This window comes from Ovis canadensis, chromosome 2 (genome assembly GCF_042477335.2).
Source record: "Ovis canadensis isolate MfBH-ARS-UI-01 breed Bighorn chromosome 2, ARS-UI_OviCan_v2, whole genome shotgun sequence".
In the NCBI taxonomy this organism is placed as follows: domain Eukaryota; kingdom Metazoa; phylum Chordata; class Mammalia; order Artiodactyla; family Bovidae; genus Ovis; species Ovis canadensis.
In genome coordinates, this window is record NC_091246.1 from 72055298 (window position 1) to 72079265 (window position 23968).

General features: G+C 34.7%; 1 protein-coding gene across 4 annotated transcripts in view; it reads right to left on the bottom strand.

Annotated features, from left to right (window-relative positions):
* Nucleotides 1-23968, bottom strand: part of RFX3 (regulatory factor X3) — a 335060-nt gene that overhangs the window by 73283 nt on the left and 237809 nt on the right. For 2 of the 4 annotated variants that reach the window (XM_069576465.1, XM_069576463.1), the window contains 3 exons: nucleotides 14819-14893; nucleotides 5387-5568; nucleotides 1215-1334 (listed from right to left, as the gene is read on the bottom strand). In XM_069576465.1, the coding sequence (XP_069432566.1) occupies nucleotides 1215-1334; nucleotides 5387-5568; nucleotides 14819-14893 (377 nt within the window). The remainder of the gene's footprint in view (nucleotides 1-1214; nucleotides 1335-5386; nucleotides 5569-14818; nucleotides 14894-23968) is intronic. The other 2 variants (XM_069576467.1, XM_069576466.1) reach the window with 1 other exon arrangement.

A 23968-nucleotide genomic window follows, 5' to 3' on the forward strand; every position in this document is an offset into this window, starting at 1 on the left:
CAACCGGTGCTGTTACCAAATAGATAAAGGGCTACTGCATGGTATGGCCTTTCCAGGTCCAACAGTGGTAAAGAATCTGCCTGCCAATGAAAAAGACACAGGTTCAATCCCTGGGTCAGAAGATCCCCTGGAGGAGGAAATGGCAATCTACTCCATTATTTTTGCCTGGAAAATCCCATGGACAGAGGAGCCTGATGGGCTGCAATCCATGGGGGTCACAAAAAAGTTGGACTTGACTGAGCATGTGCACACTGCATGGTATCCTTTTTCTCCAGTCGTAACTTGGAACTAATGCATCTGATTACGCTAGTATGATGTGGAGGAGATCTTGCCAAGGTGACTCACTATCCCAGATCAATGGATCAAGCAGATTGACTGAGATCATCTGACTACCTGAGTGCAGTCCTTCTTTTCCCTATCAAATATTGCATGCTCAACTGAAAATAAAAACTGGAACTACTGCCATGGCTGAGCTATATTAGTAAAGAGAGAAAGATTTTTCATTTTACTCCAAACTGTGATATAAGTCACATGAGACAGAAGGCCCTTGGCTATGTAGCAACTTTACATGCTTGTGCAAATCATTTAACCTCTCTGGGACTTATCTGAAAAAACAAAACAAAAACCAGGGGTTTTAGTGCTTTGACTGCCACAAGGCTGAGGAGGCAGACGACACTGATGTATTTTTCAATTCTAAGATCTATAACTCTATTTATCTATCCATCCATTCATCATCCACCCATCCATTCATGAATGCTTGAGATATCTTAAAGTCCTAACATTCACAATTCTACATTTATGAAAGTTGGAGTCAAAGAAAACGCAAGAAGTCCCAAACATTCTGCAAGAATTTATATTGTCAAAAAGAATGACTTAAAAACATGTGCAGATTAACAAGACGCTCATGAATACTGACAAATTTCTCCAGATGCTTCTTATAGCATGTGTTTAGTCTCCTTATTGGAATAGTTTGGGATGTCACGTTTATTTAAAGGGACCAAACAGGCTGTTTGATGAGTAATTTTTAAAAGATTTGGAAAACAGAATGAGTGAAATTCTCAATCATATCTGAGAACTGTCTGTAGTGAAAGCATATCAACAATAGTGACATTCTTACACACTTAAGTATTTGTTCTACTCGTTCAGAAAAAAAAAACTGAAACAGCTACAGAAATCCATAATTTTGACATGTCAATGACAATCCCAAAGTCTACCTTTGTTTCTGTTGCATGGGTTGTTGTCTCATAGCCATATACTGCATATCTTCTTGGAGGCGATTAAGAGGGGAATCAGGCTTGACACGAATCCCATAGTAATGGTACTTGGAGTTTCCTCTTCATAAGAGAACAGCAAACAGAGACAAAAAAGTCAGTCAAGTCAATATAAATAATATAGGATTCCATTTAATTTCATATTTGGAAAAATTAGGTAAACGCAAACTGAATGTTTTATATCTATGATTTACCTGTTCTGGACACCTGTATATTTTTATGGTGGCTACATCTGAAGAATCAAAATAAGATTCTGAATCAATCAGTTCAAGGCCCTAAGAAAAATCTTTCCTTATAAACTTTTGCTTAAATATTAGTCACAGTATATTTGTTTGATTTAAATTACATTTTGTTTTCAAATTTATATTTTAGCTATAATGTAGAAAATTATATTAACAGGATATTCACTAACAGGATAAAGGGCTACACACTAAGAATTTACTATAAAGTAGTTATGCAGAACAAAGAGGAAAAAAAAATTAATTCTACTGTCTTGAGAAGTCCTGTATTTTTCTAGTTCTATTATTGCAGGGGTAATTAAAATAACTTCATTGACACAAGACGTTGTGAAGTCTATTATTTAAAATTTTGAAACCTAAAAAAGCAGGCATTTAATCCTACTGATTTCAAAACATATTTTATTAGTCTCTGTTTTTATGGATTCATATCAGTTTTGCAGGCTGAATAAGATGTGTCACAACAGATATGGAGAAATTTCTCTGTGAAAATGGCAAATTTCCACCTGGATAAAAAAACTGTCACAATTTCCTCATGTTCATGAGAAAGACCATATTTGTTATTAGAAACGACAAAGTTTTACCCTGAATGAAATTTGCAAATTCTTTCAAAAATAACATTTTAAATATGTAAATTTTTGCAAACAGAAAATAGTAGTTTTTCACAAGTCTATATATAGCAAGCCATCAATGCTCTTTCCAATTTTTTCTTTCATTTACAAAAAAAAAAAAATCCAAGTGGAGTGTGGATTCAATATTTTATATAAAAATAAAACAAAATTTTACTTCCAAGCTTCAAGAACATACATTAGATGAATCCTATATATTTGAAAATACATTAAATTTTTATTATATAAATAATATTGGTAGTCTAAAAAAGTAGACTACCAATTTGAATACCTACATAGTTATCGGTATAGGCATTTGAATACCTACACAGTTACAGCAAAATAAACCAGTAGGAAAACTTAATGCCTTCCATTTGCAGACATTAGATTTTTTTCTCCAAGATCCACTGCCAAATAGAGCAAAATACAAAAACAAACAAACAAATACTACAAACTCAGTTAGCCCTGTTCTCCCCCACAAATGGCAGAACAAGAGGGAAAAGCCAATGACAAAGTTGCAAAGTGAAATGACATTGTTCTTGTGAGGCCCCAAAATACATGAAGTATCTATCAGTAGTTTCTCTTCAGTTTCCTATCAATCAGCACTTTGGGTGTGTTGGTGCAGAGGTGGTTCTTTCTCTGCCAATGGAGATGGCTGGGGGACAGCAGTATGTTCTGTGGTCTTGTTTTAACTTAATTTGGAGATGGGATGTAAGAAAAGCTACCCTTTGACTTGCCTTTGTTTAGAAACATGGTGACTTTACTCATCTTTTACTTAGTTCCAGAAACTTGAGAAACAGTCTGGTTCTGGTTTGAATGAATTCACCAGATAATTTTATTGGTGGATAAGTAACAATTCGGAGAAGGCAATGACACCCCACTCCAGTACTCTTGCCTGGAAAGTCCCATGGATGGAGGGGCCTGGTAGGCTGCAGTCTATGGGGTTGCTAAGAGTCGGACACGACTGAGTGACGTTCCTTTCACTTTTCACTTTCATGCACTGGAGAAGGAAATGGCAACCCACTCCAGTGTTCTTGCCTGGAGAATCCCAGGGGTGGTGGAGCCTGGTGGGCTGCCATCTATGGGGTCACACAGAGTCGGACGCGACTGAAGCGACTTAGCAGCAGCAAGTAACAATTCACATACGGTTTGCTTAGGAAAAAAAAAAAATCTGAGTTGGTCTGCCTCATGATTTATAGTGATTTTCTTTCTGTTCCCTGGGTTAGGCATAGAAAATGAATGCTAAACCAGTTTCCACAGTAGAAAGAGTCCCTGGTACTTCACCCCTACCATTGTCAGCTTTTCTACATTACAGTCCTGCTATCTTCATAACACAGTATTTGCTTAAACTTTCTCCAAAGGATTTCTTTTCTCCTTATTCTTCTAGGCTTTGTTTTTCATCTCTAATTTCAAACATTACATACAATTTTAAAAGGAACAGGAGACACAACTGTTATATAGTGCGAAGGGGAAGAAAAGAACATAGAAAGTAAAAGCTGCAATATTGCAATATGTACTTATAGAGCCTAGAGTATGGATTCCACTCATTCGCAAACCCAAACAACCCCAATTTTGTCCTTTTCTATTTTAAAGATGCCTTTCAAAGCTTGAATGGAGCCTCAAAATAGGATTCATTGAAATCCCTTTCAGTAACAAAAGAGGCACAACAATATAGCTATTAGAATGCTGAATAAAGCCCAGAGATTCAAAATATTGGCACAGTATCCAAAACTACTGATCCATCAGCTAGGATATAGTAGATTAGGTCCCCAAATAATGATTTTTGTGGTTCCAGGAAAAAAAATACTAGTAAAACAAAAAGACTTTCAAGTGATAGGAAGCTAGTTCCTTTACTCTGAATAAATAATCATATTCTTCAGTTTAAAATATACTATTCTTTTGAAGTATAGATAGAAGAAAATACATTTATGAGAGAACAGAACCTTCCGCAATCTGAAAGCCGTACAATCACTTAAAATGCAACAGAAAGGAATAATTCACACTCTGAATACATACAGACCTTGTAATCCTCATAAAACTGTCACATTCCTTTTTTCTGTATAAATTTACACTGAAGTCATTTATAAAGGCTCTGTTTATTTTATTAAGAATATTAAAAACTCTTTGCTAGAATACTATGGTGCTGTGACTTATCACTCATTAAAGATATATCATCTTATATATATTGTATAGCATCTTTACACTTATACTTTTAAATATAAATTTCGTAAGATATAACAAATCAGAAGCATGCATAAGACTCTGCTCAGCTAGTTAAAATATATTATGATACTTTGTAAAAAATTACAGCAGTAAAACGAAGCTCTGCAGTTTTAAGTATTATTTTCATCATATTTTTACTAATAATAACACTCATATATGTATTTCCAAAAGAAGGAAACAGAGAAACTCTAAGAGTCTTCCTCACATTATTGATTTCCTTGTAATGGAACCATACTAAATTTTTGCTTCCATAAATGCATGGCTTCACAATCAAGAGTTTTAAAAAGGCTAATAAAAGGTTAAAAAGGACAATGTCATTAACTGAGAACTTCAAATGTTCAAAACTTCCAAGTTCACCAAATAATTTTTAATTGGCCTCCAAAAGTGACATGAATAACTCAGCTTTAATTTCTTACTCTATGCAAATAAAAGAGTTATTTATAAAGAGCTTTCAATGTAATTTTGCAAATCAAGAGATACATGGTTTTCCACTGACTATGTCACTTTATTCATCATCTTTAGTACACTGATTTTCCAAAAGAGAAGAAAGTGGTATACACTGATTTTTAAAGCATCATATATAAATTTTCCATTAATAGCTTAAAAAGTGAAAGTGAAAGTGCTAGTCGCTCAGTTGTGTGCGACTGTTTGCAGCCCCATGCACTATAGCCCACCAGACTCCTCTGTCTATGGAATTCTCCAGGCAAGAATATTAGAGTCAGTTGCCATTCCCCTTGTCCAGTGGATCTTCCCGACCCAGGGATCAAACCAGGGTCTCCTGCATTGGTCTGTTCATTTCTATGTGATTTGGCAATCAGTTTTTCTCAAAGCTTTGCTACTTGGATGTTTAGGACAAGACATCATTCTGTATTGTCAGTTTTCAGTGAATAATGGCTTTCCTTTTCCTGAGGATTTTCATAAACTGAGCTAATTTTGAAATTTTTTCTTAATGTATTATGTAATCAAATACTTTTGCCCAAACAATATACTGAATGACTACAGTTTAAAAAAGAGAGATTAGTTTATGATATTATCTTTTAGTACTAACCTAGTTCCCAATCTCCTGGTTCGTAGCCCCATGAAAATTGACCTTATTAGTTTTCCAAAAGAAGCAGCATTGACTGGATCCAGTTTGTGTTCCTGACAGTGTCGTAGGTAGTGGTTGTACAGAGTGCTTCTGGGAAGGCTCACTCCTTCTGCTGTCTCGTAATTGTCCAACAGCCACTGGAGCTAGTGTAAACAAAGAGAAACTGAATCATTCACCAAAATGCCTCTAAGACACTGCAACTACAACACACAGAAATACATAGAAGATCTTCCTCAAACCGTATGACAGGGACTCTGTTGCAATTTGGAGGCCTGTGTAATCTGCATGTGAAAACTCTTGAAAGTTTAGATAGCTGACGAGCATTTATTGACCTTAGACCATGTCCATTCCTTCAAACATTCAAGCACCTATACAGACATACTAGTTTTCCTTGTATTGATTCCTATTTTGGAGATAAAAACCTCTTCAAGGAATTCAAATAATCCCATTAACTGCTTATAAATATAATTCATAATTGCTACAGAAATAAATATATTATCAAGCGTGGCATCATCACAGTGCATAATATGTCTTCAGTGCTGGTTTGTTACAACACATAATCAGCAGGCTGCCTTGTATAAATTTTAATATTAAGGCTCTATTCATTTATATAGAATTCTAATTTACTTATCTAATTTACTTACATAAGATAATACAATAACAGTATTATCTACTGGGAAAAATTCTATAAGCAGTAAGGAAAATTTTCAGTCTTTTCTTCCCCAGAAAGAAACTCGCTAGACACTGATTTTAAAAAAATTATATGTAATGAAAAGGGATCACTTTTTTACAATCATTTGAGTTTCTCTATGGTTTTTTCATAATTTTGGAAAACACACTACAATGGTAGATGGTAAAGCAATGTTTTCTCAGTCTGTAGTGCATATTTTAAAATTTTATGAGTGGCCAATGAGACATGAAAAGATGCTCAATGTCACGAATGATTAGAAAAACGCAAATCAAAACTACAATGAGGTTATCACCTCACACCAGTCAGAATGGCCACAATCAAAAAAATCTACAAACAATAAATGCTGGAGAGGATCTGGAGAAAAAACCCTCATATCAATGCTGGGAATGTAAACATATATAGCCATTATGGAGAACAGTATGGAGATTCCTTAAAAAACTAGGAATAAATCTACCATATGATCCAGGAATCCCACTACTGGGCATATACCCTGAGAAAGCCACAATTCTAAAAGACACATGTGCCCCAGTGTTCATTGCAGCACTATTTACAATAGCCAGGACACAGAAGCAACCTAGATGTCCCTCTATAGATGAATGGATAAAGAAGTTTTCATATGTATATATACATACACACACACATATATATATACACATGTAATATTACTCAGCCATAAAAATGAACTAATTTGAGTCAGTTCTAATGAGGTGGATGTACCTAGAGCCTGTTACACAGAGTGAAGTCAGAAAGAGGAAAACAGATACTGTATATTAACACAGACATATGGAATCTAGAAAAATGGTATTGATGAGTCCATTTGCAGGGAAAGAATGGAGACGCAGATGTAGAGAATGGTACTGTAGACACAGTGAGGGAAAGAAAGAGTGAGAGGAATGGAGAACACACCATCTACACATATACACTATCGTGTGTAATACATCTGGTGAGAAGTTGCTACAGAACACAGAGAGCCCAGCCTAGCACCCTTTGATAACCTAGAGGGGTGGGATTCAGGGAGGGGAGGGAGGCTCAAGAGGGAGGGGCTGTCTGTATAATTATGGCTGACTTGAGTTGTTGTACAGCAGAAGCCAACACAACGTGGTAGAACAATTTTCCTCCAATTAAAAAATAAATTAAGAAAATAAAGTTTTATGTTGTCCTGTGTATATTTTTAAAAAATCATCTTTAAAGTACAGTATGTGCAAGAAATTTTTAGAAAAATCAAATCTAAGCATTTATTACCGAGTTTCAATGTTAGTAAAATTAAATCATCAATCTGTTCATTATTTATTTACAAACATGTATGCGTGCTCAGTCATGTCTGACTCTTTCGCGACCCCACGGACTGTCAAACCCAGGTCTCTTGCATCTCCTGCATTGGCAGGTGGATTCTTTATCACTGTGCCACCTGGGAAGCCCTTATTTACAAAAAGGGAATTGAAATAGGTATAAATAACTTTCTTAAGGCCATACATAAACTGTCTCAGGGCCTGATATAGTTTCCAACACATTTCCCTAATGACTCACATATCAGTTATTATTGCTACAAAAGTAGCATATATATCACATATTACTTGCCTAAATCAAATTTCCATGCCATATATATGAAGTGTGGTAAAAAGCTGATATTCTACATGCAATTCAAGTTAAATATAAGTTATGGAAGTAAAAGAATCCCTTTATTGAGCATCAACTATTAGCCAGGCACCTATCAGATGTGCTAGGCGCCTATCAGATGCAAAAATGAATGTGAGCTCACCCCTGTCCTCCAGTAATTCACATATACTAAAATGATAATATGGACAGTCAAATAAACTAAAGCATCTCTCCATTTTGCTTACATAAAGATTTATAATCAAACTTCAAACCTATACTTTCAGAATCTTAGTAAAAAACACCATTAAAATGTTAAAAAATTTTTTTTCCTTTAACCAAGACAATATTCCAGAACCATTTCAATTTCAAATAGTCATACATGATATTTATATGTAACTAAAACTTATGTCATTAAACCCAAATTGATGTTGGCTTAGAAAATATGGCCACTAAGCCTAAAGGACAGAGCAGAGTACTTTAAAAAAAAAATAAAAATTAATGTTCTGGTCAGGAAGCCTTTAAGTTCTCTATGAAGCACATGTGCATATCAATACATTTAAATATACCTATCGCCTCTGAACATATACAATCATCCCCTAAACATTTTTTTAAAGATTATACAAAATAAGCATTTATTTTTATAATGGTCAAAAAATTAAGAATTTCTTTTAATATGAATCATTTGTAACCTTACTGTTAGTACACAACTTTTCTGGAGGCATTCACACATGATTCCTGAATGTTCTACATGACACACAGAAGTTCACATAGACATATTCAAGGTAAACTGATTGGGATATTCAGTTATTAAAGCTCAGCCTAGTATTCTGCCTACAACAGTGGGTCAGTACCTCTCTTTAGCACTCCTTTTTAAATTTTTAAGACTTCATTGATTATGAGCACAACTGATGGAGACAACACATAAAACATGGCAAATTAAACCTGTTTCACATATTTTATTCACATGCTTCAGTAAGATAACCGGGATTGGAAAGCATTGTCTCTGCACTTAATAGTGTTAGGACAGCTCTAGTGAACCATACTGCACAAAAGTAATGACTCTTGTTTTGTGTACATGTACTAGATAGAGCCTTCCACTGGTATTCTAAATATATAAAGGATATAAAATAAATAAAGAGTATCAAAATACAGAATATGTATAACGGAATATTCTGAGGACTTAAATTACTTGAGATCAAGAAACATAAAGAAAATACTACAAAAGGGCAAATGTATTAAAAACTATAAGTATTTTTTGAAAAACAGTTAATATTTTGCAACTGAACTAATGAAGTACCCCCATCCACAAGCATGAAACACACAGTGCCAGTAAAATGTCAAAGTTAAAAATGTCAGATATGTCTATATGTATAGATATTTGTGTCCTCACGTAATAATGCATATCATCAAAGCTAAAATGACATGATTTATCAAAAAATAAAAATCAATAAAAAATCAAATATTTATCCCTTTGCTAATGAACAGAACATATATCTGTATAGGAAGTGTTGGCTTAAAGATTTTTTCAGAAATGGAAAAATAATTTTTAAATGTGAACTTTATAACCACAAGTATACAAATAATAAAAATAGATCTGATGTAAAATACTTTTAATAAGATATACAGTAAATGAAAATAATTTAATCAGATACAAATTAAAATTTCTAAAACCTGCCTTAATAGCTTACTAGTCTCCTTGCAATATTTAGTTACTTAAAAGTAAAGATAAATATCTAAAAATGAGAGTTTATTACTATCTCATGATCAAGAAAATTGTCTTTTAAATTTTTAAAATCTATAAAATAATTTGAAAAAACAAAGCCATAATAAAATATTTGAACAGTACTAGCATAAATTGCTTTTTGTAAAAGTGAAAACTTGTGCCAAAATTAAAGTTTAACATAAAATACTTTTAGTCCAAAGGTATGTTTGCACATATAAAAATGTTAATCAGGCCATTCTTAATCAAAGAAAAGCTTCCACCGAAATAGTAAGATAATTACAGCACAGGTTGACTTAAAATACTCATAAGCCTAAATAATATTCCTCAAGCCCCCAGTGAGTAACCTGGAGAAAACTAAGTTTTTATTGGATTGGCCATGTGGTCCTCTGAAGTGGCTAAGCAAGTCACTTAATTTGTACTGGCTGTTTTGCAAACATTGTTTTTATTATATAGTTCTACATTCTTAAAGATTCTTCTTCATTTCTAATCCAGTTTTAAAAAATCTGAGTTTATTTGTAATATGTATTTGTGTGTCTGTGTATGTACACACACATCCATACGTGTATACATAATTATACACATATTATGTACACAAAATCATTAGTGGTTTGAAAAATTCCACAAGGGTGGATATTCTAGTGGATATACGTAAAGTTTCACAGCAGCCTGGGCTTTGTTCCCTGTGCCCTGTTTGCAGGAAGGGGAACTCACTCCTTGCCAGAAGCCTGGAGATCTCGTGGGAAGAGCACAGGGAGGTCAAGTGGAGGTAAAAGCCCTGAAGGATGAGAGGTGGCTCTGCTGTGGCCAAGACAGCTCCAGCAAGGGAGCCTGCCAACAGCGGTACAGACAGGGGTACTGCTCCTATAAACTCACTGTGCAAGCAGAAACCGGTATAGGAGTTATCATGCACGATTTTGAAATTTAGCTGAGGAGTATAATCTACATTCTACATGCCAGCATTTAACCTTTGAGTTTTGACACAGTGATGAAGCGCTAAGTCAGATCTTTGAGTCTAAAACACAGTATTAAGAAAGGACTAATTTTTATTATAAGAGACACTGGGCCGTTAAATGTAACCTGAAGGCATTTACTCCATGTGTTACCCTAGGGAAGTTAATGCCTGTTATAAGATACATTGTTTCCTTGGGTTTTGTCTTTAATAAAATGTATTTGGACAGTAATTCAATATCCTTAACATTTACTAATTTAGAAATAAACTACTGCTATTTCTTTTACTCATTCATAAAATGTCTTAAAAATATTTGTTTATATTTATGATTTTGAAAGCCTATGAAATACATAGGAACTTTTAACCTTTATCTTTAAAACCTGAGTATTCTACTAATGAACTAACAAATTCATGTAAGGGTCGAAACCAAGATAATTGCATCTTTCAACCTTTGCATTTAATCTATATTAATCAGAGTAGATTAAGGAAGATGAACAGTTTCTATTTTTCCCAAAGGGAAATACTGATTGACAAATTAAAAAAAAATACATATTGCATTCACCAATTAACATCTAAATATAACATTTGGCATTTTTTCCCAGATGGATTATTATCCATTAGAATTCATTTTAAGTTCAGTTCACTGATGATATGTATTTTGACAGGTCTTATTTCCATCATAATTTATATTTACAACACAGCCAAGTCAAGGGAAAGTGAGCATAAAACAAATTTTGCTTTGAGCTGAATATATTTCAATAGCTAAAATGCAACACTGATGAAACAATTATTTGCTAAATTGTGAAAGGTATATAAAATAAAGGCCTAAAGCTATTTATATATTTTAAAGGGAATTTTTAAAATGTACAAGCTGAAGAATGTTACATGAAATTTAGAGATTAATTCACTTAAGAACATTTCTGCATTTAAATTTATAATCCAAAGTATCCCAAACTGGATACAGTATAACCATTAAATACCAATTTATATTAATTATAACTGAGAATGAATATAAAATAAACTTAAATCTGCAATGAAGAGAATTAAGATATTCTAATTCCATTTAGGAAGACCACCCATCATTTACCCATAACATTTTCACATGCCAAAAAACTTAGAAATGTTTAAATAAACTAAAGGCTCCACATGAGTAAATGACAGACCAGCAATATATTCTTTCATTCAAATGGTATACAGGGAAAAGACCACTGTCTATCAATAAGGCTCACACATACACCTAACTGAAGCACACTTCATAACAAAGAATGCACATATGAGTCCCCAGATAAATGCACACACATACTGAAGGTAAGATAAGGTCTTTTCCCATCCATTATTTGTTTTCTATGTTTAATCACTTAGCAAATATTTAGTGAGCATCTACTATGTACCAGGCACTGTTCTAGGCACCAGGGATGTTATCAGTGGACAAAACACATCAATCTTTACTGTCTTCGAATTTCCACTTGTCAATAAATATTACTATTTATTACTATTTATTCAGCTATTACTGAAATAAGTGCCATTATGTTAATAATGTTAATAGAACATGGCATTCAATGTAAATGTACTCAGTCACTGGTGAGGCTGGATATGAAAAAGATACATTGTAAATGTATTTTGACCTGCATGATAACAGCATGATGATGACAAAAACAGAGCAGCAGTACAAAATATTCTTAAGAATATGCTGAACAGGGATATAAAGTTTAATACCTCACTCCATCTTCTAATGTGTAGAAAGAGAGGTGAAAAATGAAGGAATCAAGATGGATTATACTGACAGGGGAGACTCCTGAATTACTGCAAATAATCAAATATATACTGAGAAAATAGAAAATCTACTCTATTCCATATTGCAAAATAGAATGACAATGGACTTTCAGATCAAAAATCATGACTAGTAATTATGGAACACAACTTATTGATAATTTCTCCTAAGTTTTGCCTAATGAAATAGGTCCTTTGTAGAAACTGATGTCAGGGAACTACCATCATAAAGTTGAATTCATGTCCACTTCGAAGAATCCCACAAACCTCAAATATTTCCGTGTCATACATAGTAAGGGATAAAGGTAACTCCCAGTTTATTAACATTGAAATTGTTACCCATATTTAAATTAAAAAGACAACTCTTCACACATGTTTTTAATACAACTTAAGATCACCAATTAGTTTAACAGAATTTAAAATACCCTCACCAGGTGATTTTCAACTGGAATGCATGTAGTAGCATATTCCTTGGACAAATCTAACAAAAATTAGGAGCATCACTAACTTTCCAAGGACAGAAAGACAGGAGGACCTATTTTTTTCTGTTCAGGTAGAAACAAAACCTGACCATCACCAGAAACACTGACTCCTTCTTCACTACTTATATCCATCTAAAGAATCATTTTTATTTCCAAAGACTTGATTATAAATGTGTTGTTTTCAAGTAAAAGTAACTGTACCTCAGAGGTGTAATAAAAGTGAATCAAGATATTTAGAGAAAGATTATCACTGCATTAGCAACATTTATGCCTCTGTCAGTTGTAAACAGTATGGGAGAGTTGCCATGCTATTTGATGAAAAATACGAAGCCATAGAGTAAAAAACATGTCTCTGCTGCTTATGCAGCTTAATATACACATTTGTTAACATTAGTGCTTCATGAATTTTTTAAGAGAATAACAATTTTAAAATATCTGAAAAGTTTAAAAATCAAATCAAAACATACAAGAAAAAATTTCTTATATCCACATTATTATTCATAAAGACTAATTAATTTGATTAATTCAAGTTAAATTAAGCATATCACATATTTTACTAAAATATATATCTCAAATGAAAATGACATGTGAATTGAATATCAAAGCACAAATTCTAAGATGTTTGAAAGTTCAAAAAAGTAACTGGAAACTTAAGGAATTTTATTTTATACCTCTGCACATTTTTGACCTAAATAAACAACACTTTCAACACTTGCCATTTGCAAAACAAAACACCAGGTGGTCCTCACCCACTCCACAAAACAAACATTCTAATAGTACATAGTAAATCAGCCTTTACACACAACCACAGATTCATGCCAACACAGCAGGAATATACCTATGAAACATATCAATATAAAACAGTGGCATACTGCATACAGATTTTCAGAAAGGGGAAAATCATATTCCTTAAACTTTCAAAAAAGGGCCAAAATATATACTATTTTAGAATTTATAATCTCTAATTTTCACCAAAATTGTAGTCATTCTCCAAGTACATTAGCCTGTTTTTATTTGCCATGATACCTCCCTTTGGGAAAACAAAAAAACAAACTACTTCATCTAAAAACAAATATGTAAGAACATAATGAAGTATTTTATGTTATGTTGGAATATAAAATTTAAATGTTTGAAAATCCACATATTTAAAAAGCCTAATGAAAACATTTTCTATAAGCTAAAGTTTTGAAGTTTATTGAAAAAAAATGATGTTTTATTTCATTTGGATTCAATTTTGGACTGTCCCATCACAAAATATGGGGAAGAGTTAAAAATAACTTATCTCTAAATTTAAGAATACATTGTCGGTTGGGAAGGAAAACTCTAATTCTTATTATACTATTACTGATACTAATTTAGCAGAAGAACTGTCTAGACAGATTTAAGTCTAGGTCTATTTACTCTTCCTCATATATTCAGAAATCATGATAACAAAATAATTCATAATCAATTTTCACTGATTCCCCAAAATTTGAACATTTAATGAGAATGTTTCTAGTTTCACAAATGGTTATCACTTTCTTATCCTCACCAGTGTTATAGTGATGCTGCATCTGGGTTATAAGCTTTAAGAAATAGTAACAACAGTAATACTGTTTTATCTCAATTAGTAGCAGTTTATGGCTTATTTAGAGTCTCACTTCTTCTCTTGGCCCAGACTTATTTTTATTTAAGTCTTAGGATCTGAGCTCCTCTAGGGAGCTGTTTCCTGCCCACTGTTAAATACATCATTTTAAACAGTTTATCACTGGGTTTGGCATTAATGTTTTTCCACTTAAAGGATATTACTGGTCATACAAATAGAGACGACCATTTCTCCATCTCAGACATGAAGATGTAGATTACAAACATTTGCTTCATAACATTATAAACAAATACCACACTAGCAAAATTTAAATCATCAGCCACTTTTTACCAGTCATGGCAGCTTGTTATTAACTTGGAAGTGTTATATCTGTACCAAAACAGTACAAAACCCTAATGAAGTAGTATATTGTGGGCTCTATTTTTAGCTAGTCCACTGTGCAAAAATGCCATTAAGTGATATAGAGATCAAAAGCAGCTGAGAAAGGAAGGTTAAGAAGCAAAATAAATAAGTAAATAAATAAAACAAGCATTTAGAAGCAAGCAACACATGCAGAACAAGCAAGAGATTAGTTTACATGAAGAAGAGGCAACTTACATGGCTGTTGAGAAGAGAGCTTCTGTGAGTGGACAGACCGTCAGACTTTTGCAGCGTCTCAATCGCCATTTCAATCTGATAATAGATGTCATTAAAAAAAGGGCTCAAGACAAGATAGTAATAAAAGGCTCACCAGAGAATTTTTGATAGATTCTTTAAAGTTCAATTTCTCCTTCAATGGTGGCTAACGAACAGCTCTCACTAAATGTGTATTTCCCCCTCTTCCCCCCAATCCCAGAGAATAACATAAAAACAGGCACACTAATAATAAGCTCAATCATAAAAGTAAACCTCCTTGAATGTTCCACAATTATAATCAGAATGGAGACCTGAGGAGCAGGAACCCCAGTGGACTGTGCTAGTTAAAACATTCTTGACTTTCATAGTTTAAGATGTTAGATAGTAACCAGTCTCTCTCTAGTCTCCCACCTAAAAAGTATTAACATTTGCCCTATTCTGTCACAAAAGGAAAATAGTACAGATTTTGTATTTTACATACATTAGTATTTTAATGCAAACGTGCAAAGACACCTTTATTAATGTTCAAAAGTTACTAAACCTAACCATTTCTCTCTAAACCCTGTATTAAAGCTTGGAAGTGGAGCATCATTAGTACGGACACATTTAGACATAAGCATGGATCCTATATCATATTTTAAGATGTGGTGGTGAGGTAGAGATATTAGAAATGATAGCAGACATGGAATGTAGAAGAGAAAATAATTCAGAGCCAACAAAGAAAAGGGACAACCACAGAAAGAATTTTATTCTGTGTAATCTCAGCATATGATGAGTAATCGTAACACCTTAATTAAGTAGGAGGTGCCAATAATAAATGAGATGAGCTGTTGATCCCTTCATATTTAAAGATAACTATCTCTGAGCTCCTAGCACTATTGCATTTACTGTAAGATCAGGTTCCAAACACCCTGTATTTGCTTACTGGATTTTATTAACAACATTAGCTAAAGTTAAATTTAAAAATCACACTATATAAGAAAGAAATTATTATTTTTATTTTTGCTACCTGATCAAATCAATACTCATATAAGCAGTTAAGAAAAATATTTCATGCTTTAAAACATAGATAAGTTATATTTTACACTATCTATGGAAATTAACGATGCCTTGAAATTTTAACATACTGCCTACTCCTATCCAAAAAAAAAAAAGGATGACAAAATCCATAGCAGAGCAAAGTCTTGTTTTTCCCACCAAGTGTCCACTTGCTTTATGGTAGAATACTTTATAGATAGAATGTTCAGTCTCAATTATGCCAATATTAAATTTAGTTTCCTTAGGAATTGGTAGCTTTAATTTTATGTTATTTCCCCAAGTTACTGGTTCTTCTTTCTCAGAGTTAATAAAATGTAATACAGAGAAGGTTGTTAGGTTAGAAATGATACAAAAGTACTCTTAAATATGTATTAAAATAATTCATAAGGTGACAGAACACAATTTATTAGTTAAATTTTTTTAGATCACACATTTAAGTAAACTGGCTTCTGAAATACTCTTTGCCAGATGGAATGTTAGTGTATTTCATCATTATACTTGAAAATAAACTGATGAAAATGATACTGTACAAGCCAAAAAGAGTAATGTAAATTCTACTAAATTTACTAAATGTTAAATTGTAAAACTAAAGAATCTCAGTATTACATCTCTTAAAAGGGTATTAACAAGTATTCCTACTTTCAGAGAGAAAACATGTATCAAAAGATAGCTGAAGAGTCCCATCCTCAAGTGACTGTAAATCTCTTCTAGGAAGAATTTGCTCAAAACTCTAATTTGCTAAAATGCCTACTTTTTTTCTAAAGTTTCAATGTGGAAAATTTGAAATTAGATTTTAGTCTATTTAAAAATAAAATAATCTGTTCCCTGTGATTGTAGAGGTTTAGGTGAAAGGTAAAAATCACCAAAAATCTAAGAGCAGAGCAATAATGTGGGTGAGATCCAAATTCAGATTTGCTTGTTAACAGCAATTTCCATTTCTTAATGACTAAAGGATTTGTTGTTTTTGACAATTAAAAATTGAGTGCAATAAACGAACATTTTCCATTTCTTCCCTAAACTAATTGAGCTTTGGACTATAGCTTAGCTTGTTTTCCTTCCTTTTTTTGCAGAAATAAATTCTCAGAACTAAGGTACATTATAGCCCAGTTGCGTCTCTTAACCATCCTAGGACTGAGTGCACATGTCCTCTCCACGATTATCTAATGCTAGGATATATGTTGCTTGGAGTTTAGACTGGTCCATGGTGATCCTGTACTATTGCCTCATAATCAGATAAGAAGCTATGACAACTACTCTTAGATCAAATGGTGGGATGCTCTATTTGAGATGAGATGTTCGGCCTGGAAAGCCAGGCTTATACAGCGTTAAGTGTGATTACTGGAATGGGTGAGACTTAAAACTCCCTATGTGAAAGAGCAGGTAAGAAACTGATATACATTCCAGCCACAATGGGCACACGAATTCTTAGAAAAATAAGTCTTTTCTAGAAGATAAAAAAAAGATACTTAGTAATATATTAATACTTGGGGTGAATTAAAACCTTTCAGATTCACCAGGTTAAACAGGATTCCTATGAGAATGGGAATCTCCTCTGAGGGTGGTTATCAGTCAGAGAGAGAAACCCTTGCTCCAGTGCTACTGCAGAAACATTTTCAGAAACTGGAAAAGAGGATTTCGCACTGTGTTGAGACACATCATTGAAATATTAGAAGACTGACCAGCCTCTCGGTCAGAAAAATGACAGAGATCAATGAAAAGTTTTCCAGCCAAAAGAGTTACAAGTGTGGGATGACCAACCTCAGATGCTACCCCAACAGAACGCCTGCAAAGTCTGAAGAGTCAGAATTCAGGAAATGTGGAGAGCTTCCTACATGCACAGGCCAGGTTTCTTCCTGACCACACACTAGCAGGAAGACAGGAGAGGGCTTTGCAGTATGCTGCATGACAAAGCACTATGAAGCATAATGCTAAAGATCTGGTTTGAGCATTTGCTGCCAATATTTTACAGGGAAACCCAGACTTCATTAGCAGGGACACCCATGAGCTTTGCTTTGAGTGAAGCTTAATTTGGGTGAAGAAAGAGAGGAAGGTAACACCAGTTGCTATGACAAAACAATGTTTGGGCTTGTGTCACCAGTTAGGAACTGGAGAATTAAAGTAAATACAGGTATGACTTGGTTCCCACAACCAAACACTGAATTTTCAAAAGACAGAATACCAGGGCTTCCTTCATTTGGGCAAAACGTTCTCCATACTAAGAATGCGACCTGAATATCAGGCTGCAGACTCTTTTCCAATCACTGAAATGCTAACATTGCCTTGTTAGAATCAAAGGACAGGTGGAGTCTCCAAGCACCCAGGGTAACTTGAGGCTAGTGAGATATTCACTCGAGAGTCAGTGTCATGATAAGGACGTAGAAAAGTCACACCAAGCCCTTAAGAAAAAAGGGCGAGAGAGCACAGGAGAGAGGTCAAACGCTGTCTGAGGTCCAGTAAATACAGTGTTTGTATTCTCTTTTCCTGAGCTCAAAGAAGAGATCAATATTGTACTTTTACTAAAGCAGCAAATACTTTTAAAGAGAAAAATGTAACAAGAAAAAAGCGTTTTCCCTATTATTTATAATTCCCATCATTATTTATAATTGGTATTTATGGTTCCCTGTTGCCTTTTCATGCAGGAGAATCCTTATCACAGGATGGCGTCTTGTTTTGCAGAGCTATCATCAGGCTTTAAGTGCTCTGATGCAGGGTTGAGAGATTTGAGGAGACTGGGACCTGGGCAGAGTGGAAGGGAACGTTCATTGGCAGATGATGGGCAGAATGGGGAGGACAGGTGTTGCAGAGGGGCTCTGAGGGACTCTGCATGTGTGACCCGTTACCCTTAGCTCTTTCCTCCACAACATCATCAGTAAAATTGATGCCGCTCACACATACTTCAGGTACAAGTAGTCAAAACTGGCTGGAGCACAGGCTTCATTTAGGGGCAGTTGATGCTGTCATAAAGGTAAATCTCAGGTTCAAATACACAGAAACTTGGAGAGGTATTGAGTCGTTTATTTATTGACATTAATTTTGTCATCACCATTACTTCTAAGAGAGAGAGTTATTTAAGTAATTCTGGAAACAGTTGTTTTAGAGCCAATCTTATTTCAAACATCAGGATGCATCAATGCTGGGGAATGTCAATCACCTTCAGTGAAAACAAACAGGAAAGTTGACCTTAAACTGAGAGATGCTGAATCTTTTTGCAGGAGTTGCAGAGGGCCAGAAAGAAGCTCCCCTTTACATGTGATTTATATAGATATTATGGGCACCTATTCCATGGCCCAAATAGAATATCATATATATGGACAGTCAGAACTTTGTCTTAATGTAAATATCGACCATTCAACTACATGCCATTAACAGAATGAAAAAGAATAATTATATCAACTTACTCATTGTCTATAGGTCATGGCATATTCTAGTGACTCTGAAATGGCTTTTTAATCTTTTTTAAAGACTAAAGGTCAAGATGGATATATTCAACTACCACTACAATTAAAATTGGTCTCATGGTAGAAATGATTTCCTTTCTAGAACAATTTAAAGCAATTTAAAAACAGAAATAATACCACAATGTTTTATGATTTATAAAGCCTTTTTAGATTAAATCTCATTTGATCTTCACAACTTTGTGAAACAGCAAAGGCAAGCAATATTATCTCCTTTTCACGAATCAGAAAATTGAGTGTCTCTGGGATTACATAGGTATTTATACACCTGGAGACTGGAATCCAAGATTTATCACTCTACATTCAACATAATTTCCATTTTATACAAATACAACATGAACATTAATCAAGTGGAAATATCACTGTTTTTAACAAAATATCTTCTGAGGAGTGGCTTGTAAGATTAAAATTTGTTAAATGATTTGCTATTAACAAGATTCATTTTCTAACAGAAAGGGCTTGAATATGATTAATAAGCAATGCTTGAAAATGATTTCAAAGTGATCAACTTACAAAGCAACAAAAAGTTTTGAATGATAGTTTTACTTGTCATAAAATAGTTATGTAATGATTACATTTTCTTATTAATATAGGTTATTTTGTTAACCTCAAAAGTTAACATTTTTTGGAGAAGCATCATTTTTGTTTCCTTGTAAAAGAGAAGTAAATTCATTAGAGAAACCCAATGAAGAGAATAAACTTAAGACTGGAAATTTCCTTTGGGATAATTTTTCTCCTGAACTACTGACTTAACATTTTGTTTGAATTTGAGATTAAATAAGATACAAATAGGTTTCCCTGCTAGCTCAGCTGGTAAAGAATCCACCTGTAATGCAGGGTACCCTGGTTTGATTCCTGGGTCAGGAAGAGCCCTGGAGAAAGGGATAGGGTACTCACTCCAGTATTCTTGGGCTTCCCTTGTGGCTCAGAAGGTAAATAATCTGCCTGCAATGTGGGATTGCATATTTGGGCTCGATCCCTGGGTTGGGAAGATCCCCTGGAGGAGGGCATGGCAATCTACACCAGTATTCTTGCCTGGAGAATCCCCATGGACAGAGGAGCCTGGTGGGCTACCGTCCATGGAGTTGCAAAGAGTTGTACATGATTGAGCGACTAAGCACAGCACAGCAAGATACAAACATTTCTACTTGGTGGCTTGTTTAGAAAAAGTACCCATGATCACTGACATGAGCCATGTGACAACTGCCCTTATACCTGTTAGAAATGATCACCTCCTGGTGTGTTAGTGTGTATTGGATGGAGGGGGACTTTCACAGTAAGTATTTCAAACCAAGAGCACAAAGGAAAAAACCCTTTCACCCTGCATTTAGTCTATATAATCACAACACAGGTGTTTTCCAAGTGTGGTCCTAGACACTTGTTAGAATCATCTGAACATGTGTTAGAAATGCAAAACAACAATAATGAAAAACAAATAAAAAGAATGGAGCTCAAATTCAGTGCTCTGTGACAACCTAGAGGGGTGAGACGGGATGGGAGGTGGGTGGGAGTTCAAGAGGGAGGGGACATATGTATACCTGTGGCTGATTCATGTTGATGTATGGCAGAAACCAACACAGTATTGTAAAGTAATCATCCTCCAATTAAAAACAAGTAAATTTTTTTAAAAAAAGAATGAAAACTGCATCCTGGCTGCTCATATGTGTTGCTGATGCTTTGATCTCTTCTTCAGTTTTTCCAAAGCAGCACTTTTCAGAAAGTAAGGTGTAACTCATTAGTAGGTTATGAAATCAACTACCCTGACCAGCATTTTTTAAACATTAAAGAAATCAAATAGAGTAGAAAAATACTCAAATATCCTGGCACACAGCATGCATAACTTTGGCTTCAGTCCTCTATATATGAATGTATATTATGTATGTAACAGTCTTATGAGTGTGCATACAAGTGTGTGCTCATGAATGTATGCATGCATGTATGTGTATGAGTAGTAAAAGGCCGCAATGTAAAGGTATTTTCACTGTAGATTGTGGCCCCCAAACTTTGAATGCTCTGCATGAACAGTTATTCCCTTCTAGTAACTTCCCTTCTAGGGATCTACAAGTGTCTCTTGGGCCCATGAATCTCTGCAATGCAGACAGAAACAGCTCACTGAAGCTAAAGTTCTGAATATACTACTCTGTAAATTGTAGTTCAACCGATATAGGAATCAACATGTGAATATATTACTCCACAGCAATATTAAAGAAAAGTTTAACTGAAAGATTCAGTACTGGTTGTTCTTTTAACTCTTAAAAACATTTAAAATGCCCAGAAAACACACCTAACCAGATTTGCTTTTCATCTCTTGAACCAGAAGTAGCTAAAATAATATCTTAATCTTATACATTAAGCATTTACAGAAAAGAAGTCAGATCTTGCAAATGTTTAACTGTATGAAATGTTTTTTACTCACAATTTTATGACATCTAAGTTTTTTTTTTATTGTTTTGCTTTCAACCTAAAGTTTTGGCAATTTTCTATTCCCTCAAGCTATTTTGAAATATTGATAAGGAAAAAAAAATCTACAGAAGGTACTTGCATGAAGTGAATGTGTTCTGAGAACATCTGGTTTAACCAGGTAAACTGAAACCACTGTAGTTTTGGGCTTCTATTACTGCTGCTGCTAAGTCGCTTCAGTCGTGGCCGACTCTGTGCGACCTCATAGAGGGCAGCGCACCAGGCTCCGCCGTCCCTGGGATTCCCCAGGCAAGAACATTGGAGTGGGTTGCCATTTCCTTCTCCAATGCATGAAAGTGAAAAGTGAAAGTGAAGTCGCTCAGTCGTGTCTGATTCTTAGCGACCCCATGGACTGCAGCCTACCAGGCTCCTCCGTCCATGGGATTCTCCAGGCAAGAGTACTGGAGTGGGGTGCCATTGCCTTCTCCACTGATTATTCTGTAAAGCCCACATCCCTCCACCCTCACCAGGATTCTTTGAGACTGGCGTTACTGGTGCATGAATATAAAATTAATTTTTTAAAATTAATTTTAAGATATCAACTGTATAAGCTCTAGGGATTACAATCACCCTTCAGGAATCTGCTAGGCTAGGATTAGGTGACAGGATTTAAGGCCACATTTATATTTTCGAATTTAATATTTCAATTCTGCCTTTTGCAGACTGTTCTGAGTACTATGAACATTTTCAGTTTATATTTAGTGCATATAATCATTAAAACATAGGTTTTCTCAAAGTGTAATTCTGGATCAGCATTATCAGAATCACCAGGTGCTTACAAGAAATACAAATCTTAGGTCATTCTCCACACTCAATCAAAAGGCTTGAGGATGGGGCCCAGAAATGCATTTAATCAATGCTCCAAACATAATGTACATTCAAGTTTGAGGAACACTGTACTAAACATACCTCTTCATGAAAGTGAAACAGGAGAGTGAAAAAAGTTGGCTTAAAATTCAATATTCAGAAAACTAAGATTGTGGCATCCAGTCCCATCACTTCAGGGCCAACAGATGGGGAAACAATGGAAACACGACTGCAGCCATGAACTTAAAAGACGCTTACTCCTTGGAAGAAAAGCTATGACCAACCTAGACAGCATATTAAAAAGCAGAGACATTACTTTGCCAACAAAGGTCCATCTAGTCAAAGCTATGGGTTTTCCAGTAGTTATGTATGGTTGTGAGAGTTGAACTATAAAGAAAGGTGAACACCAAAGAATTCATGCTTTTGAACTGTGCTGTTGGAGAAGACTCTTGACAGTCCCTTGGATTTCAAGGAGATCAAATCAGTCAATCCTAAAGGAAATCAGTCCTGAATATTCACTGGGAGGACTGATGCTGAAGCTGAAACTCTAATACTTCGGCCACCTGACGCAAAGAGCTGACTCATTAGAAAAGGCCCACCCTTTTCCCTCATGCATTCTTCTAGAGATATCTTTGTACTTATATAAGCATATAGGAATGTATGGGGCTTCCCTGGTGGCTCAGGCGGTAAAGAATCGGCCTGCAATGCAGGAGATCTGGGTTTGATCTCTGGGTCGGGAAAACTCCCTACGGAATGAAATGGCAACCCATTCCAACATTCTTGTCTGGGAAATCCCATGGACAGAGGAGCCTGACTACAGTCCATGAGGTCATGAAGACTCGGACATGACTGAGTGACTAACACTTTCACTTTCTTTCATAGAAAAAAGTATGTTTCTATTCAATGTACACACGCATGCACACATACACACACTACTTGTTTTTTCATTTAACAATATATTTAGGGATCTTTCCATATCTATTTACATACATATATACACATACACACTGCCTCACTCTTTTAAAAGACTGTGTAAAATCCCACTGAATGGACAATGGAAAAATATATATTTATTTCTCTTCTGATGAACAGTTAGGTTTCTTTCAATCTTTTTCTAATACAAATAACTTGAATGAGTATAGTTGTTTATGCAGCATTTCACATACGTAAGAGTATCACCAGTGGATTAAATTCTTATAAGTACTCTGAGTCAATAGATATGTGTTTTTTAAATCTTGATTAAAATTTCCTATTGCTCACCAATCCTATACCAATACAGTTTCTTAAGAACAATGGGACTGCCTATTTCCTTATGCCTTTGCCAAGCTTTACTAACTGTTTAGTTTTGCCTGTGTGAGACAGAAAAAATAGT